This window comes from Leucoraja erinacea, chromosome 9 (assembly GCF_028641065.1).
Source record: "Leucoraja erinacea ecotype New England chromosome 9, Leri_hhj_1, whole genome shotgun sequence".
NCBI classification, from domain to species: domain Eukaryota; kingdom Metazoa; phylum Chordata; class Chondrichthyes; order Rajiformes; family Rajidae; genus Leucoraja; species Leucoraja erinaceus.
The window spans coordinates 35408738-35427739 of NC_073385.1; the positions used below are offsets into that span (position 1 = coordinate 35408738).

At 43.6% G+C, this 19002-nt stretch overlaps 1 protein-coding gene across 2 annotated transcripts in view; it reads left to right on the plus strand.

Annotated features, from left to right (window-relative positions):
• The window catches only part of gemin2 (gem (nuclear organelle) associated protein 2), a 34493-nt gene extending 16330 nt beyond the window's left edge, over positions 1 to 18163 (plus strand). The window contains exons 5-11 of one of the 2 annotated variants that reach the window (XM_055640510.1): positions 50 to 109; positions 3685 to 3798; positions 8491 to 8535; positions 9021 to 9089; positions 12467 to 12577; positions 15687 to 15745; positions 17946 to 18163. In XM_055640510.1, the coding sequence (XP_055496485.1) occupies positions 50 to 109; positions 3685 to 3798; positions 8491 to 8535; positions 9021 to 9089; positions 12467 to 12577; positions 15687 to 15745; positions 17946 to 17982 (495 nt within the window). In that variant the 3' untranslated portion in view covers positions 17983 to 18163. The remainder of the gene's footprint in view (positions 1 to 49; positions 110 to 3684; positions 3799 to 8490; positions 8536 to 9020; positions 9090 to 12466; positions 12578 to 15686; positions 15746 to 17945) is intronic. The other variant, XM_055640511.1, reaches the window with a different exon arrangement.
• Positions 18164 to 19002: the final 839 nt, after the last annotated feature.

The window sequence follows — 19002 nt, forward strand, 5'->3', positions numbered from 1 at the left end:
ATGCTTTTGTTTTAGACCAATAATATTACATTTTCTTTGCTTTGCCCAGAGTACAGACAAACATAGAGATCATTGGAAGTCACAGCCTTTGGACAGCAATGTAATGCTGGTACGTGGTGTTAAGGATGAGCTAAAGAGAAGTATTAGCCACGTTCGTGTTGATGTCTTCAAACTGAATTGTTACTCGTAAAATCAGGGACTATTATGGACTTGGAATAATAATATTCAGTAGAAGAAACTGCTTTTTGAAATAAAGCAAAAATCCAGGTCAGATTGGCGAGATTTTTATGATACGATAGAATATTTATCTAGGGAGGGAAATTGATCTGCCAACAGTCATAAAACACAAGATACTTGAAACATGAAATTAAAGTGATGAGTGGAAAGGATTGGGAATGGGTAAGAGGGGATGGGGGGGGGGGAGGGGAGGATAGAGGAGGGGAAAATAGAGAACGGGAAGGAGTTATACAATTTGATAGCCACAGGGAAGAAGTATCTCCTGTGGCGTTCTGTACTGAATCTTGGTGGAACCAGTCTGATGCTGTACTCCTCAGGTTGACCAGCGTGTCATGGAAGGGATGTGCTGTATTGTCCAAGATTCCATTTTTGACATTAGCTCTGCTGAGATGCAGAATAGTCCAACTATTGTACAATGCCTGGACAAATATCTGCTGGACTTGATTGGTGAGGCTCCAACTGATACTAGGGTATTGCATAATGATCAGGGTAGAATAGGGGCCCAGGTGTGTATAATGAAACCACAAACAAAGTAAAGTTCACCCATCCATAAATTTTCGGGAGATCCTCTGGTGATAATGCCTTACCTCCAGCACTATCTGTCAATATGGTCAAATTTTTCAATGATAATTGTCTCTGATGTTCAGACACATTCAGCACTATTAAAAACAAAATAACCAATTAAAGAATTTAACATTAAAATGGAATATCCTGGAAATGCTCAACAGGTCAGGCGCCATCTGTAATGTGTTTGCTTGATAATAGAGGATGAACTGGAACTGAGGAAAGGTCATCAATCTGAAATATTAATAATTTTTGCTCTCCACAAAATTCTTACCTTACTGAGTATTTTTAAATTAACATCCCTCACGATTGGTCTCTAAAACCTTTTTCTAGCTTAGAAATATAGCATGGAAACAGGCCCTTCAGCCCATCGAGTCCATGCCGACCATTCACACTAATGCCATGTTATCCCACTTTGCCATCTGCTCCCCATACACGGGGCAATTTACAGAGGCCAATTAATGAAGTCAAGTCAAGTTTATTTGTCACATACACATACGAGATGTGCAGTGAAATGAAAGTGGCAATGCTCGTGGACTTTTGTGCAGAAAGACAAACAACCAAACAAACTATAAACACAATCATAACATACATATACCTTTACATAATAAATAATGGAAGGAAAAACGTTCAGTAGAGTTAGTCTCTGGTGAGATAGGCGTTTACAGTCCGAATGGCCTCTGGGAAGAAACTCCTTCTCAACCTCTCTGTTCTCACCGCATGGCAACAGAGGTGTTTGCCTGACCGTAGCAGCTGGAACAGTCCGTTGCAGGGGTGGAAGGGGTCTCTCATGATATTGTTGGCTCTGGAGTTGCACCTCCTGATATATAATTCCTGCAGGGGGGCAAGTGAAGTTCCCATAGTGCGTTCGGCCAGCCTTCTTGTCCTTGGCAGAGCAATTCCCAAACCAGATGGTAATGTTCCCGGACAAGATGCTTTCCACCGCCGCTGCGTAGAAGCACTGGAGGATCCTCGGAGACACTCTGAATTTCCTCAATTACCTGAGGTGGTAAAGGCGCTGTCTTGCCTTACTCACGAGTGCTGAGGCGTGTGATGCCCATGTCATATCCTCGGAGATGTGGACTCCCAGATATTTAAAACAGTTCACCCTATCCACAGGATCCCCATTTATCCTCAATGGAGTGTACGTCCTTGAATGATGTGCCCTCCTAAAGTCCATGATCAGCTCCTTCGTTTTTTTGATGTTCGAGGAGGCTGTTATCCTGGCACCAGAGGGCTAGATCAGCCACCTCCTCCCGGTAGGCCTTCTCGTCGTTGTCTGAGATCAGGCCCACCACCACAGTGTCATCAGCAAACTTAATTATTGAGTTGGAGCTGAACCTAGCCACACAGTCATGTGTGTACAGGGAGTACAATAGGGGACTGAGGACGCAACCCTGGGGCGATCCTGTGCTCAGGGTGAGGGACTTCGATGTATTCCCTCCCATCTTGACTACCTGGGGCCTGGCGGTGAGAAAGTCCAGGACTCAGGCACACAGGGAGGTGTTGAGTCCCAATTCCATAGCTTCCAGGCCAGTCTGGTGGGGACTATCGTGTTGAAGGCTGAACTGTAGTCTATGAACAGCATCCTCACGTAGCCCCCCCTTCTGGCTGTCCAGATGGGAGAGAGCGGTGTGCAAGACCTGGGAGACCGCATCGTCCGTGGATCTGTTCGGACTGTATGCGAACTGCAACGGGTCCATGTTCCGAGGGAGGAAATCTACAAACATGCACATCTGTAGGATTCATTAAAATAATTAAAGACTAAGAAAATACTGCAAGTACAGTTTGTTTGAAAATTACCTGCAGTCTCACACACTGCAGATGCTGGGTCCTGAAACAAGATCTCAAACTGTAACGTCGACCATCTCTTTGGAGTACTGATGCAGGGCCTCAACCCGAAACGTCAGCCAAAAGACAGCTTCCACGAATGCTGCTTGACCTATTGAGTTCTTCCAGCAGTTTGTTTCTTGCCTCCTTTAACCTTTCGTACATTTGAAGGACCTCAATTGAAATAAATGGATTTACAGATCTTGCACCAGGCCCATCTGCAACACCCTGCATTATTGATAGCTAAGTGCATACCTCACCTAAGCTTGTTTATGAAGATCAGTAATTTGGATGAAGTATTTAGGATTGTCGGATATCATTCCTGGTTTACCTGAGTATAGAGCTTTTTTAGAAAGTAAGGCAGAAGTGTGGAGGAATTGAAAATGTCCCTGTTAATTTCACAATTTCTTCATCTGAGGCTCTTAAACATTTTGTAACAAGCTGAATCGTGTCCAAGTCCCAGCCATTAATTGCACAGATGCATATGGTTTTTTGTTCCTTTAGTGCAGATATCAGCAAGAAATAACGGATTAATTTCCAGGCTACAACTCACCTTGTTCATTCCCCTTTGCAATCGAAGTATTTCCCTGCCTTAAATCCCTGAATTACTAGTTAAAGCTGTTTCAAGTCAAATTTAAAGCTGTACCTAGATAATTTAGCTCATTTTATGTAACTTGGGTTACAACACAAATGGGAATACAGTTCTCAAAAATCTATGTCTAGTTCTTTTGGAGTAAGCAATAATTGGGCAGATCTTCTGGATATAGAATTAGGTTGAAATGTTATTCCATGTAATGCTCAGCAGTGTTTACCATGCAAAAAACTTTTTTCAGAAGCAATGCATGTGATGTCCAATGCTTGCTTAAAATGTTATACAGCAGTATTTTGCTGCCATCTAGTGACAAATGAAAGGCTTCAAATGTTTGATATGTTCAATGTATTGTTTTATTTAGTCTTGAAGTCATTTTTAAACCATGTTTTACAAAAAACACTTTGCTTCTGAACGATGAAATATTTTTCCTGAATTGTTTGAAATTTATTTATACTTCATAGCCATCTCTTGAAGACGAAGAGGGGTGGAAAAAATTCTGTCTTGGAGAAAAGCTGTACTTAAATTCGTCACCAGTTACTAATGAAATTGATAACCCAGGGATTGACTATGTGCAGGTAGTTTGTTTTTAAATTGTGTATTTGTAGCTATCACACATTTGTAATTTACACATTAGTTACTTCTATTCACCAGTGATCTGTTGTCATGCAAGCCATTGTTTATCTTAAATAAACTCAGCCTCTTGTAAATAGAATTGTTAAAAATGTAGAGGCTGAACAATTTATTTGCACTTCTTTCAATTTCATTATAATCCAGTATTTTTATTTATGTTCTTTTTTGGTTTGGTCGCTGACATAAAACTTGCAGAGAGGAACAAGAAAACAAAGTACAGGGAAACAATTTGAATTTTAAAGCAGCAGAGTATAGAAGCTGGGATGTAATGTTAAAATTGTACAAGGCATTGGTGAGACCAAATCTGGAGTATGGTGTACAATTTTGGTCGCCCAATTATAGGAAGGATGTCAACAAAATAGAGAGAGTACAGAGGAGATTTACTAGAATGTTGCCTGGGTTTCAACAACTAAGTTACAGAGAAAGGTTGAATAAGTTAGGTCTTTATTCTCTGGAGCGCAGAAGGTTAAGTGGGGACTTGATAGAGGTCTTTAAAATGATGAGAGGGATAGACAGAGTTGATGTGGATCAGCTTTTCCCTTTGAGAATAGGGAAGATTCAAACAAGAGGACATGACTTTAGAATTAAGGGACAGAAGTTTAGGGGTAACATGAGGGGGAACTTCTTTACTCAGAGAGTGGTAGCGGTGTAGAATGAGCTTCCAGTGGAGAGGTGGAGGCAGGTTCGTTGGTATCATTTAAAAATAAATTGGATAGGCATATGGATGAGAAGGGAATGGGGGGTTATGGTATGAGTGCAGGCAGGTGGGACTATGGGGAAAAAAGTTGTTCGGCACGGACTTGTAGGGCCGAGATGGCCTGTTTCCGTGCTGTAATTGTTATATGGTTATATTCTGAATTCATAACTAATTCTAGGAAATCTTATTGCAGTTTCAGTTAACTTGATTTGATTCAAATAATTGTTACAGAGAAAGGTTGAACAAGTTAGGGCTTTATTCTTTGGAGCGCAGAAGGTTAAGGGGGGGACTTGATAGAGGTTTTTAAAATGATGAGAGGGATAGACAGAGTTGACGTGGAAAAGCTTTTCCCACTGAGAGTAGGGAAGATTCAAACAAGGGGACATGACTTGAGAATTAAGGGACTGAAGTTTAGGGGTAACATGAGGGGGAACTTCTTTACTCAGAGAGTGGTGGCTGTGTGGAATGAGCTTCCAGTGAAGGTGGTGGAGGCAGGTTCGTTTTTATCATTTAAAAATAAATTGGATAGTTATATGGACGGGAAGGGAATGGAAGGTTATGGTCTGAGCGCAGGTATATGGGACTAGGGGAGAATATGTGTTTGGCACAGACTAGAAGGGTCGAGATGGCCTGTTTCCGTGCTGTAATTGTTATATGGTTATGTGGTTATAATTAATCATTATCAGTGGTCATGTTTTGACCCACCTTCATTGGAATTCATTACAGTGATTCAAAATGCTTCAGTAAACTACTGGTTTGATTGTTATCAATAACTGAATCAGTAATTCTGTCTTGATGGCATTTTTGTGCACCATTTAAGAACATTTGCAGATTTGCATGTATTTTTGGTATTTAGGATAAACTTTTGACCTAAGTGCAGACAAAAATTTACGAGGGTGTTGCCAGGATTTGAGGGCCTGAGCTATAGAAAAGGTTACCGTAGGCTCGGACTGTATTCCTGAAGTGTTGGAGGCTGAGGGATGATCTTATTGAGGTGAATAAAATCATGAGGGGGATAGATAGGGTGAATGCACAGTGTCTTCAAGTTCAAGTGAGTTTATTGTCATGTGTCCCTGATAGGACAATGAAATTCTTGCTTTGCTTCAGCACAACAGAACATAGTAGGCATTGACTACAAAACAGATCAGTGTGCCCATACACCATTATATAAATATATATACACACATGAACGCTCAGGAATTTGAAGCTCTTGACCCTTTCAACCATCGACCCGTTGATATAAACGGGGCTGTGGGTCTCCATCCTACTCCTTCCAAAGTCCACAATCAGTTCCTTGGTTTTGCTGGTGTTGAGGGCCAGGTTATTGTGCTGGCAACATATGGACAGTTGCTCAATCTCTCTTCCAAACTCTGACTCATCCCCATCAGTGATACGTCCCACAATAGTGGTGTCGTCAGCGAACTTGATGATGGAGTTCGCACTATGACGGGCTACGCAGTCATGAGTATTGAGTGAGTACAGCAGGGGGGTGAGCGCACAGCCTTGAGGTGCTCCCGTGCTGATTGTTATTGAGTCTGACCCAGAGTAGTGGAATCAAGTTTTACCCAAAGTAGGGGAATCAAGAGCCAAGGACATTGCTTTAAGGTGAGAAGGAAAAGATTTAATGGGAGGGGCAACTTTTTCACACAGTGGGTGGTGGATATATGGAACAAGCCTGCAAATGAAGTAGTTGATACAGGTGCAATAACAACACTTAAAAGACATTTGGACAGCTGCATGGATAGGAAAGGTTTGGAGAGATATGGACCAAATGCGGGCATATGGGACCAGTGTAGATGGGGCATCTTGGGCGGCATGGACAAATTGGGCTGAAGGGCCTGTTTCCGTGCCATCTCTATATTACTAAAAGTCTGTTCTTGACCGGTTTTGGCCATCTGTGCTGCGATTTCCGAGAGAACGCCGCCAGCTACGGCCGTCATTTTTGGCCACCTTGCTCAGAGCCCCCCTCCGCCGTACGTGTGCCGAGGATTTTTCCCGTCTATGAAAAGGGGGGAGGGACTATAAAACCAGGAAGTGGTGTGCCTCACATTCTCTTCAAGATGGAGGAAGGCAGAGGGTCACGTTTCTCTGAGCTGTGAATAACACTGAACACATGTCTACTCAAATGTAAGTGTCCTTAGTGATTCTAAAACGCTTGCAGAATGTGTCTGTTGGTTCTAAAATGTTTGCAAAAAGTGTCTCTTTTGGTTCTACAATGCTTGCAGATGTGTCTTTTTTGGTTCTAAAATGTTTTTTGGTTCTCCCCCCCTCCTCTCCTCCCCTCTCCTCTCCTCCCATCTACTCTCCTCCTCTCTCCTTCCCCCCTTTCTCCAAACCCCCCCTCTCCTCTCCTCCCCCCTACCCCCCCCCTCTCCCACCCTCTTCCCCCCCCTCCCCCCCCCCCCCCCTCTCCTCTCCCCCCCTCTCCTCTCTCCCCCTCTCCTCTCTCCCCCCTCTCCTCTCTCCCCCCCTCCTCTCTGCCCCCTCTCTCACCTCTCCTTCTCCCCCCTCTCCCCCCCCCCCCCGCCCCCTCCCCCTCTCCCCCCCCCTCTCCTCTCCCCCCTCGCCCTCTCCCCCCCTCTCCTCTCTCTCCACCCCTCCTCCCTCTCCCCCCTCTCTCCCCCCCTCCTCTCCCCCCCTCCTCTCTCCCCCCTCCTCTCTCCCCCCCCCTCTCTCTCCTCCCCCCCCCCTCTTCCCCTCCCCCTCTCTCTCTCCCCTCTTTTCCCTCCCCCCTCCCCTCCATCCCCTCCCCCACCATTCCTCCCTAAAAACCCCCTCCCCTCCACACACCCCTACCCCCTTTCCCACCAGACCCTTCCCCCTACCTTTCCTCCCCTCCCCCTCCCCCTCCCATCTCTCCCTCCCCCCTCTCTCAGCACACACTCTCTCCCCCCCCCTCCCCTCTCCCTCCCCCTCCCCCCTCCCCCCCCTCCCCCTCTCTCTCCCCCTCTCCTCCCCCCTTCTCCCTCCTCCCCTCCTCCTCCCCCCCTCCCCCCTCCCCCCCCTCCCCCTCTCTCCCCCCTCCTCCCTTCCATCCCCTTCCCCCTAAACCCCCCCTCCCCTCCAAAAATAAACCCTACCCTCTTCCCTCCACCCTCCCCCCCTGCTCCCCATCTCTCCCCCCTCATCTCAGCACCCCCTCTCCTCTCACCCTCTCTCTCTCTCTCCTTCCAACCCTCTTCTACTCCTCACCACCCAACTCTCCTTCTTGCCCCTTTCTCTGTGTCTCCGTGTCTCTCTCTGTGTCTGCCCCTTCTCTCTCTGCCCTCACTCTCTGCCCCCGCCCCCCTCCCCCCCTCTCTAGGTGTGACTGCAAGTTGGGGGCTATGCGTCAGTAGATAAGGTGTTTATGGGGTAAAAGGAGCAAATTAATAATTTAATATAATATCAAGTGGGTAATTAGCGTGTGCGGGGGGGGGGGGGGGATAGTTAGTGTGTGTGACGCTGCATGCCGCCTCGCCGCCTCCACCCCCCCCCCCACACAACCGCACGTTGGGGGAACAGACCCAACGGGTCTGCACTTGGTCTAGTTATATATATATATATACACCCTGTGTTGCCTGCCTATGCAGTCTCTGTAGTTAATATTTTCCTATTGTGGAATGGAGGATCTGAAGTCAGTCTGAAGAAGAGTCCCAAAACACTATCTGTCCATTTCCTCCACAGATGGTGCCGGACCCACTGGGTTCCTCCAACACTGTGTTTTGCTCAGGATTCCAATATCTGCAGTGCCTCTATGAATTCCTTATTGCATATAGAGTTTTTGACATTGTAACTAACTTGCATTGTTAAGATGTAACTGATGTTTGCACCTTCAAGGCTCTTTGCTTTATAAGCACTCAGAATTATTAAGATTATTCAATATTACTCAGATTTTTACTTTTCCGATGTAGATCAAGATTAAGTTTTAATTGTGCATGGTGATCTGTCTATCTTTCAGGTGGGATTTCCTCCCCTGTTGAGTATTGTCAGCAGAATGAGTCAGGTACCAGCATTTAATTTGTTTAAATTTGAGTTTTTTATGGCAGGAATTTAAAAAATCCATAAGACGTTTTCCATTTTACAAATTACAACTTGTTTCCAAGGCCATTTAGATATTTGTCAAGATATTTGAAAGTAATATTGCAGTAGACTGGCTTTTCATGAGTAGACGAATCTCAATCATATTCAACTCACTGTTTTGCTAGCTCATTAAATTTGTTCATGCTGAAGCCTAATTATATACTCAGTAAATATAGTTTAAAATTAAAAACTAATAGTATGTCTATTGCCAAGAGTTTGTCTTGTGTAAATTTTTAATGCCAATTTCAACATTTTGATCAGTATTTAGATACTTCCGTTTTGTTGAATGTCCTAATAGGTATTATGCAAAGTACAAAATTATCTGCATTATATTTCATTCTCTTTCATCTACCTTTTTGTGCAACTGTTTTATATGAAATCATTGTTAAATCTCTTGGTTTTTTTCAGCCTACAGTATTTAACATATTGGAATACCTAATCATTTGGTTTGGAGATAAAAAATTATATCCAGAATTGGTAAGGTTCCTTGCTTCTGGTAAAGCTTAGCTATATATCTCTTAGCTATAAATAATCATGCAAATGCCTAATTTATTCTTGTATTTTATTCTTGTATCTGTAACACGTAATCAATTTTATTTCACAATTTTAAGAACATTTTGTAGTGAAAATGTTTTCTTGATACACACAAAATCATCAAGCTGGTATTGAATTCTCCCAGCTTAGTATTCAATTGTAACTAGCCTAATGACTTTTACAACAAAGATTAAGTTGTACATTACTCCAGATGTTTATCATCTTAGTTGGGACAATGGTCTCAATTTTGTTTATAATATCCTTTTTCAAATGCATACCTTGATCCAATTTACCTTCCACTGATACTCTGGATTAATCTTAGTGGCATGCACACAGATTTACCAGGAATCTTACAGGGATGAATTATAAAGCAATTGCAAAGCATTATGCAAAGATTACATGGTGTCAACATAAAATGGAGTGAAATTTAATAATGTTTACAATTATTTATTTTTTATGCACAGGATTTTATTTCACTGTTAATATATTGAGGGCAGGTGACCACAACCCCAAATGGGTTTTGCAGTTTTATTGGAAAGTGGTATGCTTCACCACAAATGGTGCCTTAGTAGTTTTGCAATCAAAGAGGAGCAAAAAAAATAATGAAATAATATGAGGGAGAAACAAATGACAGTAGAATGTAAAATCTGAACGTAAATATTGTTAGCCTTTTCCCTGTCTCCTTGTGCATCTTATTGCTGCTAAATAACTAGATTCTGAAGCTGTCTATTTCTGTTGTTGATTTGCTTCGAGTTGGTTTCTCTTCCTAAATTCCTCAATGCTTTGATATTTTTCTCAACGGCAAAATTTTACACAGCATTCTTAATGATAATCAAACATTAGAGTCTAAGAATTACATCGATAAACTTTAGTGTTTAGTTTTATTGTCATGAGTACTAAAAGGCCTGTCCCACTTGGTGATTTTTTTCGGCGACTGCCGGCATCATTGACTGATGTATCAGGTCACCGAAAAAAGTCGCGGCGTGATGACGTATTGACGCGTGGTGATTCCTCAGGTGTTGCAACATTTCTTTTGTCGTCGCTGGATTTTGAAATGTTCAAAATCTTTCGGCAACTCTGATACGTCAGTCAATGATGCCGGCAGTCGCCAAAAAAATCGCCAAGTGGGACAGGCCCTTAAGGCACAGCCGTCCTTGTGCTATCCAATCAAATCAATACCATACATGAATACAATCAAGCCCAACACAAGTACAAAAGGTAGAGCTTAGAGAAAGATACTAGAGTGGCCATACGGTCATAAGTGATAGGAGCAGAATTAAACCATTCAGCCCATCAAGTCCACTCTGCCATTTAATCATGGTTGATCTATCACTTCCTCCTAACCCCATTCTCCTGCCTTCTCCCCATAATCCCTGACACCTGTACTAATCAAGAATCTATCTATATCTGCCTTAAAATATCCATCGACTTGGCCTCCACAGCCTTCTGTGGCAAAGAATTCCACAGATTCACCACCCTCTAATTAAAGAAATTCCCCCTCATCATCTTCCTAAAGGAACGTCGTTTAATTCCTGGTTCTATGACCTCCGGTCCTAGGCTCTCCCACTAGTGAAAACTTCCTCTCCACATCCACTCTATCCAAGCCATTCACTTTTCGATAAGTTTCAATGGGGTCCCCCCCTCATGCTTCTGAACTCCAGCTAGTACAGGCCCAGTACTGTCAAACACTGATTCCTGGAATCTTTCTTGTAATAGCAATTAGTAACAGCAGTAACAGGATCGGTCCAAGTCAGCATGGATTTACGAAGGGGAAATCATGCTTGACTAATCTTCTGGAATTTTTTGAGGTTGTAACTAGGAAAATGGACAAGGGAGAGCCAGTGGGATGTAGTGTACCTGGACTTTCAGAAAGCATTTGATAAGGTCCCACATAGGAGATTAGTGGGCAAAATTAGGGCACATGGTATTGGGGTTAGAGTGCTGACATGGATAGAAAATTAGTTGGCAGACAGGAAACAAAGAGTAGGGATTAACGGGTCCCTTTCAGAATGGCCGGTAGTAATTAGTGGGGTACCGCAAGGCTCGGTGCTGGGACCGCAGCTATTTACAATATACATCAATGACTTAGATGAAGGGATTCAAAGTAACATTAGCAAATTTGCAGATGACACAAAGCTGGGTGGCAGTGTGAACTGTGTGGAGGATGCTATGAGAATGCAGGGTGACTTGGACAGGTTGGGTGAGTGGGCAGATGCATGGCAGATGAAGTTTAATGTGGATAAATGTGAGGTTACCCACTTTGGTAGCAAAAACAGGAAGGCAGATTATTATCTAAATGGTGTCAAGTTGGGAAAAAGGGAAGTACAATGGGATCTGGGGATCCTTGTTCATCAGTCAATGAAAGTAAGCATGCAGGTACAGCAGGCAGTGGAGAAAGTGAATGGCATGTTGGCCTTCATAATAAGAGGAATTGAGTATAGGAGCAAAGAGGTCCTTCTGCAATTGTACGGGGCCCTAGTGAGACCACACCTGGAGTATTGTATGCAGTTTTGGCCCCCTAATTTGAGGAAGGACATTCTTGCTATTGAGGGAGTGCAGCGTAGGTTCACAAAGTTAATTCCCGGGATGGTGGGACTGTCATATGCTGGGAGAATGGAGCGACTGGGCTTGGATAATCTGGAATTTAGAAGGATGAGAGGGAATCTTATTGAAACATATAAGATCATTAAGGGTTTGGACACGCTAGAGGCAGGAAACTTGTTCCCGATATTGGGGGAGTCCAGAACTAGGGGCCACAGTTTAAGAATAAGGGGTAAGGCATTTGGAACGGAGATGAGGAAACACTTTTTCACACAGAGTTGTGAGTCTGTGGAATTCTCTGCCTCAGAGGCCAGTTCTCTGAATACTTTCAAGAGAGAGCTTGATAGGGCTCTTAAAGATAGCAGAGTCATGGGGATTATGGGGAGAAGGCAGGAACACAGTACTGATTGTGGATGATCAGCCATGATCACATTGAATGGCGGTGCTGGCTCGAAGGGCCGAATGGCCTACTCCTGCACCTATTGTCTATTGTCTATAAACCTCCTCTGGACTCTCACCAGAGCCAGCACATCCTTCCTCAGATATGGGGCCCAAAACTGCTCACAATACTCCAAATGTAGCCTGACCAATGCCTATAGAGCCTCAGCATTATATCCCTGGTTTTGTATTCTAGTCCACTTGAAATAAATGAGTACATTATTGCTTGACCTTGTCCCAGTAATGCATCCAGTTTATTTCTTGGTTTGGATATTGTATTGTAGTTAAGAATAATTAAAATATTAGACAGTTGATGTTTTATTATACATTTTTTTCCTTAGGGTAGATGGCTGTATGCTTTGTTAGCCTGCATAGAAAAGCCACTACTTCCTGAGGCCCATTCTCTTATTCGACAGCTGGCTAGAAGATGTTCTGAAATTCGTGCTAAACTAGTAAGTATCTGGTGCTTTTTTTATAAGATCCATGAAAATGTCAATAGGCTGTTCAGTAATCGTTATTAAACTTAATTCTAAATGCTTTTAACTTTATTGAGCTAGATTTTAATATGATCACAGTACAAAATGTCAGCCATGTAGCAGCTGTTGCCTGGATACTGTGTGCGCCAAAACATTTTTGATTTGGGAAACAATATACACACACAGTACACATACACACACACAACATGAGTTAATGATTGCCATGCAGGACGTGCATTGGCATATACAGCGCTAACTCTCACCAGAATTATACAAAGCAGTCGGTTTATGAAGTTAATCAGACTGCACTGCTGCTTTTAAACAAGCTCTTTCAAATTGGAACCTGTGGTGGTGGCCCATCGGTAATGACGATGGCGGGTTGCGCTGTCTCAATTCTGGTGAGTTTTGACATGGCTCACGAGTCCAATTTTGTGAACCGCACACTCGAGGGAAGTGGGGGTAGATGAAGGTGATCACTGGCGGGTCCTGGGCGGCAGCCTTCCTCCCCTCCCTGGCTTTGGTAAGGCGCTCTATGCCGCGCTCCTCGAAGCTGCTGGTTGCTGTTCGCATTGCTGTGCGCCAGCGTGTTCTGTCGCTGGCGCAGGCTTCCAGTTGCTTGAGCGCAAGACCACAATAGTGGAGATGCATTAACCCTGTGCATCTGTGAAAGGGTCCCACCTCAACACTGATGTTTGAAGGGATCGTAATACTATTGTAAATTAGTTGCTTATTAATTTTTTTCAGACTTTTATTTGAACTCAACTGGTATTGACTGCTTTGAATCTTTACAATTGCAAGTCAGCAGAGAGTGATGTGCTGGGGCATAAGTGAATTTGTCGTACTTGAGAAACATATACATAAACCTGGTGTTCATGAATATTGCTGCATTGATAGGGATTTCCTTGGAGCACAGCGTCATGGGATGAATCAATAGAGGTTATGCAGAATTGGAAAAATGGTTCAAGGAGGAGGAAGAAGGGGAACTTAGGAACCTTATACACCTTGGGTGTTCAAGCTGCACTTTTCAGCGCAAGCCTCAATGGAATAGTGCATGAAAAGTCTGTGCATGAGTAACATCACCTGCCTGAATTTTGACCAGATTAAAATACATCTCAGGAATATGAAACTGAATTGAGGGTAAAGTTTAATAATGACCGGGTGGAGCATTGTCAGTCAGTGTTGTCAAGGTCGCTGTGGCCATAAACGCTGTATCAGCTCCTTCCGCCTGAGGCTCCGTACTACAGTCCATTGATTTGAGGTCGCAGATGCTCTCAAATTCAAAGATTCAGAATGCATTTTCATCTCCATTATCAGATAACTGTGGCTAATGCATGTGACTTTTCAGTGAGGTTCATGAAATTCATTCAACAAAAACTAAATGTACTGCCAGTTTGACATCCGACATTGCACAATAAGAAATCGGATCTGAATTTGTAATTCAGACCGTGGCCACTCATCCATTTGTCTGCTTGACGGTGGAGAATGGGAGAAGGGAGGGAGGGAGAGGGGGAGAAGGGGATGTGCGGGGAGAGGGTAGTGGATAAGAGGGAGAAGAGTGGAGCGGGGAGAAGGGAGGAAGAGGGGGGGAAGGGAAGAGAGAAGGGTAGGGGGAGTGGTGAGGAGGGATGGGGGGGGGGGGGGGGGGGGGGGGGGGGAGTGGGGAGGGGAGTTCAGTCTACACTCATTGAATCCATCCCTGGTGATCGAATCTGGAAGCGGACCAATACATCTATAAATAAAAAGGAACGACTCGGGCATCTTTTCATTTGCACAATTGATTTTATTGTATTAAATTTGATGTATTAATGTTGAAAATCCATGCATTGAAGGAAGAATATTTTACAGCCTCAACCCTAACCGGGCATCACCCGCATGACAGTCACTGACGCTCCGCAGTCGCCCAAATGTCGCCCAAGTGGGACAGGCCCTTTACTGCTGTCCAATTAAGGCTACAAGTGGAAAAAGTGGAGAGGTAGCAGCCAGGGTAAAGTTGTTGGGAGAGGGGTGGGGCAAGAATTAGCATGCGTTAAGTGGGTACAGATGGGGTGGGGGGGGGTGATTTGGTCAGTAGGTAGTTGGAGAACGGAAGGGTGAAGATAGCCATAGAGGCTGGGAGGTGATAAGTGAAGGACAACACACTGCTGCTTCTGGAAGATGATAGGAAAGGAAGGTGAATAATGGAAATGCATGCCATGTGATGGCAGACGGGAACAATCAAAAGGAAGGAAGAAGGAGCAATGGGAGGGGAGGGGATTCAGTGAGAAGTGTGTGTGGGGGTGAGTTGAAATGAAACAGGAGGGGTAATGGGGAAGGGTAAGGTGGGAAGAAGAGAGAATTGGGATAGATGGGATGAGAGAGAAAGGGACAGAGGGGGTACAAATGAATGAAATTGGATAATTCGGTGTCCATGCCATTGGATTGTAGACTACCCAAGTGGAATATGAGATGCTGTACCTCTTATTTGCATTTGACTTCATCCTTGCAGTGGAGGAGGCAGAAGACAGACAGGTCAGGGAGGGAATGGGAAGGGACACTAAAACGATAACGAACCAGGAGATCCAGGTGGCTTCAGTGGACAGAGCGTAGGTGTTCGACAAAGCAGGCGCCCGGTCTGCTTTTGGTCTCACCTATGTTTAGGGGCCACAAGTTTATGCTTGATGTTTTCCAAATGGTAGAAGAGATGTGGCTAGAGTTGTAAAGTTTCACTATTACGATGAGGAGTGCAGATGGAAAAGCTGGATATGTTTCTCCCACCTTTATTTATTAAACTGCTTTTATTAGCCCATGTGGACTGTTGTCTGTATTTCCAACAAGGATAAGTGTGCCAGTCCTCGCCGCAATGTGCTGAAGCTGGCAGTCAGCATTCAAGTGTACCTAACTAGCTGCTGTATTCAACACATTCCTACTTACTGATATTTTCAGTTTTTTCATGAAAGGGAGTAATTTGTGGGCCACACATACTTAAATTGTATATTGTTAACATCCTATGACAAATAAGCTTCCAAAATGGTGTTTACCTCACACACACACACACCCTTATAGCTGCTTAAAAATATGACTTTTTTCCCCATTTCATTTCTTCTAGGAAAATCCAGAAGATGGAGAATTGTCAGCATTGAATTTACTTATTTGTCTAGTTGCCAGGTATTGAATAACTTTACTTGGTCTCTGCATGCTTTTCGACATTCAGCTTCAAGAGTTCTTCCTTAACAGAGGGGATTTCCCGTTCAAATAAATTCTGCTAGCATTGTTATTTTCTCTGCTTTGCAGAGAAAATAACAATGCTCTGCTATTTTTGTGATACAATAATTACAAACATAACTTCAGGGATCTGTAATGAAATATATCTAATTAATCAAACAGAGGAGACATTGCAAAGACTGTAACTCACATTATCTTGGCTGCTGGAAGTAGCTAGGGATCCAGAATTTTGTCGGGTAATAGTGGATGCAGTTTAGTGACCTTTTACAAGCAAAGTGTTTTCTTTTCACATTTGGCATTATTGAGAATAAGGCAACAATGCAATAAGTTGTGCTGTAAATACCCCTCGATGTATAAACATTGTAGGCAATAGAATAACTTTTTAAATATTATTAATAGCAGAAAAACCCTTTTGTGATTAAGTTATTGGAATAGTTTTATGTAGACCATAGAGTAGTACAGCACAGGAACAGGTCCTACAGGCTACAGCCCATTATATCGGTGCCAAACATGCCAAATTTGTTCTGTGTGCACGTGATCCTTATCACTCTATTGCCCACCCATTCACCTGCCTATCAAAAAACCTCTGGAACACAATCATCATATCCACTACCACCACCCATGCAGTGCATCCCAGACACCCACAAATCACTCTATAATTAAACTTGTCCCACACGGTACCTGGATGTGGTGCCGACGGACGAGAAGTCGAAGCCAAAGAACCAAATGGAAACAAGGCCGAAACGCCAATAATTTGTATCCATTTACAAGAGGCTAGAAACAACTCATGAGGTTCAGTTCATTTGTTAGCAATCAGTGCAACTGGTTTATCCCATAGTTATTTCTCCAATGATCATTCCTCGATTCCTTTTCTTCTCCGATGTATTATTGCAATGCATTTAGTATCTTTTAATATGAAGACCAGTGTAACATTTGTTCAATCTTCACCATCTTCTTCCTTACCATTATTAATCCTGCAGTCTCATCTTTTATGAGACCAGCATCTTCAGCAATTTACATCATTTCATACCTAATAAAGATTATTTCTACTTTTTTTCTATATTATTTGCTAATTAACCCATTTATTTTCGTCATTTGTAACACCCTTCCTTTGCTACTTTCTAATATTTGGCAAATTCTCCTGCCCACCACTAATCTTAACAACCTTTATTTCTATTTGGTAATGTCCTTAACTTCCTTGGTAAGCCAGGGATGGGTCACTCTTCTCATGAATCTTTATTTCCCAGTGGAATATATTTGGTGAGGATTAAGAAAAGTCCTCTTAAATACTTACCATTGCCCATCTACTATTATACATTTTAATCTATCTTACCAGTCTGCTTTAGCCGACTCTGTCTTCATAGTTCTGTAAAGGGGCTGTCCCACTGCGGCGACCTGATCTGCGAGTTTAGAAGAGTTTGCCCTTGACTCAAACTCGCAGCATGGTCGACACGTGGTCCTAGGAGGTCCTAGGTGTGCCTGCGTGCGTGTGTGCAAAATAAGTAACCCTGGACAATGTTCATTCCTCTCAATGTTTCCCATTATAATGCTTAAAAGCCTTTTTCATCTCATTTCCATAAAATGCCTTCCTTACAGTCATTTCTCATGCTTTTCATTGCCTCATCTGTCTTAGCCAATCGCCATGCAGTCTTGTCTTGCCTCCTCTCCCCAACACCTTTTTCAAAATCAAGTTTTAAGGGAGGGTCTCTCATCCTAAATGGTTCTCTTTCACAGACACTAATTGATTGGCTAAGTTCTTCCAGCCACTTTCTATTTTTTTGGTTTCCTAGTTACACAATCATGTTGTCCTAACTTTCCCCTCTGAACCCCCCTCACCACTGACAGCCCCCGTTTTTGAAGCCCATCTGCAGCCTTGTTTATATTAAAACATAAACAGAAAATGCTGCAAATACCCAGCAGTGCAGACAGTATTTTTGGAGAGAGTATAAAGTTAACGCGTCATGTCAATGATCTTCATCTTAAGTTTGAGTTCTCTTGAAAAGTGGTTAATTGTGTAATGTAGGAAGCACAATTTGAATTGAACAGACAGCAATCAGTTAAAGACCAAGGTGTTCATTGCAGTTTTTGCTATAAAGGGACATCTCACAATTAACAGTTTCTTTTTTAATTATTTCTCATTCAGGTATTTTCAACAGTGTGACCTTGCAGATAATGACTGATGTTAATGAAGTCTGGAATAAATACTCAGTCCATCATTTTCAACCATGTTATGCTGATAATGTATTTTGTTAGATCATTTTCTGTTTTGTTGACAGTCTTATTTAAAATCCATATGATAGAATAATCAAAGAATAAATGCCAATTCCCAATTTTTGTAATAAACAATTTGACATGCTGGAAGTTGTCTGTTATTGCTGAAGGTTTTTACAAACTGGTTCAAAATTCAATAATTGGGGGGGGGGGGGAGCTTTCTGTGGCGCTAGTATGGGTGTTGTGAGCTGAAGGGACTGGTTTCCAGAGGGCTAGTATGGACATTGTGGGCAGAATGGATTCTTGGGCTGGCAGCTCAGTCACTCAGACCTGTCAGGCTGGCAGCTGAGAAACTGCCAGAAATTCTGCCCAAATGAGATGACAGACTCTGTGTGAGAGAGAGAGAGAAGGGGAAGAGGGTGGACTGAATGTATTATTGGGCTGGCAGTTCAGTCACTTATGGCTGGTGGGATAGCAGTTCACTTACTCAGGGCTGGTGGGCTGGCAGTGCAGTCACTCACGTCTGGTGGGCACGCAGTGCAGTCACTCACGGCTGGTGGGCTGGCAGTTCACATACTCATGGCTCGTGGACTGGCAGTGCAGTCACTGACGGCTGGTGGGCTGGCAGTGCAGTCACTCACACCTGGTACGCTGGCAGTTCACTCAGTCACCCCTGCTCCCTTCACCCTCCCACTGCTCCTTGCCATTACCCCCCCCACCCCCCCATCACATTCAGTCCATCTCCCCAGGCTCTCGTGGGCTGATGAGGGAGGGGGGTGTCCTGCAGCGGGAGATGGCGGCTTCAGGACGGGGAGCATCCTATAGCCAGGCGGAGGGCAGCGTCTTGAGGTGGGGGATGTCAGTGGGTGGGGGCTGGGGGCGGTGAGTGACCTACTCATGGCCTCTGGACTCACTCACTGCCTTGGGACTAATGGTCTCTGGACTGACACATGGCCTCTGGACTGACAGACTGAATCACGGCTTGTGGA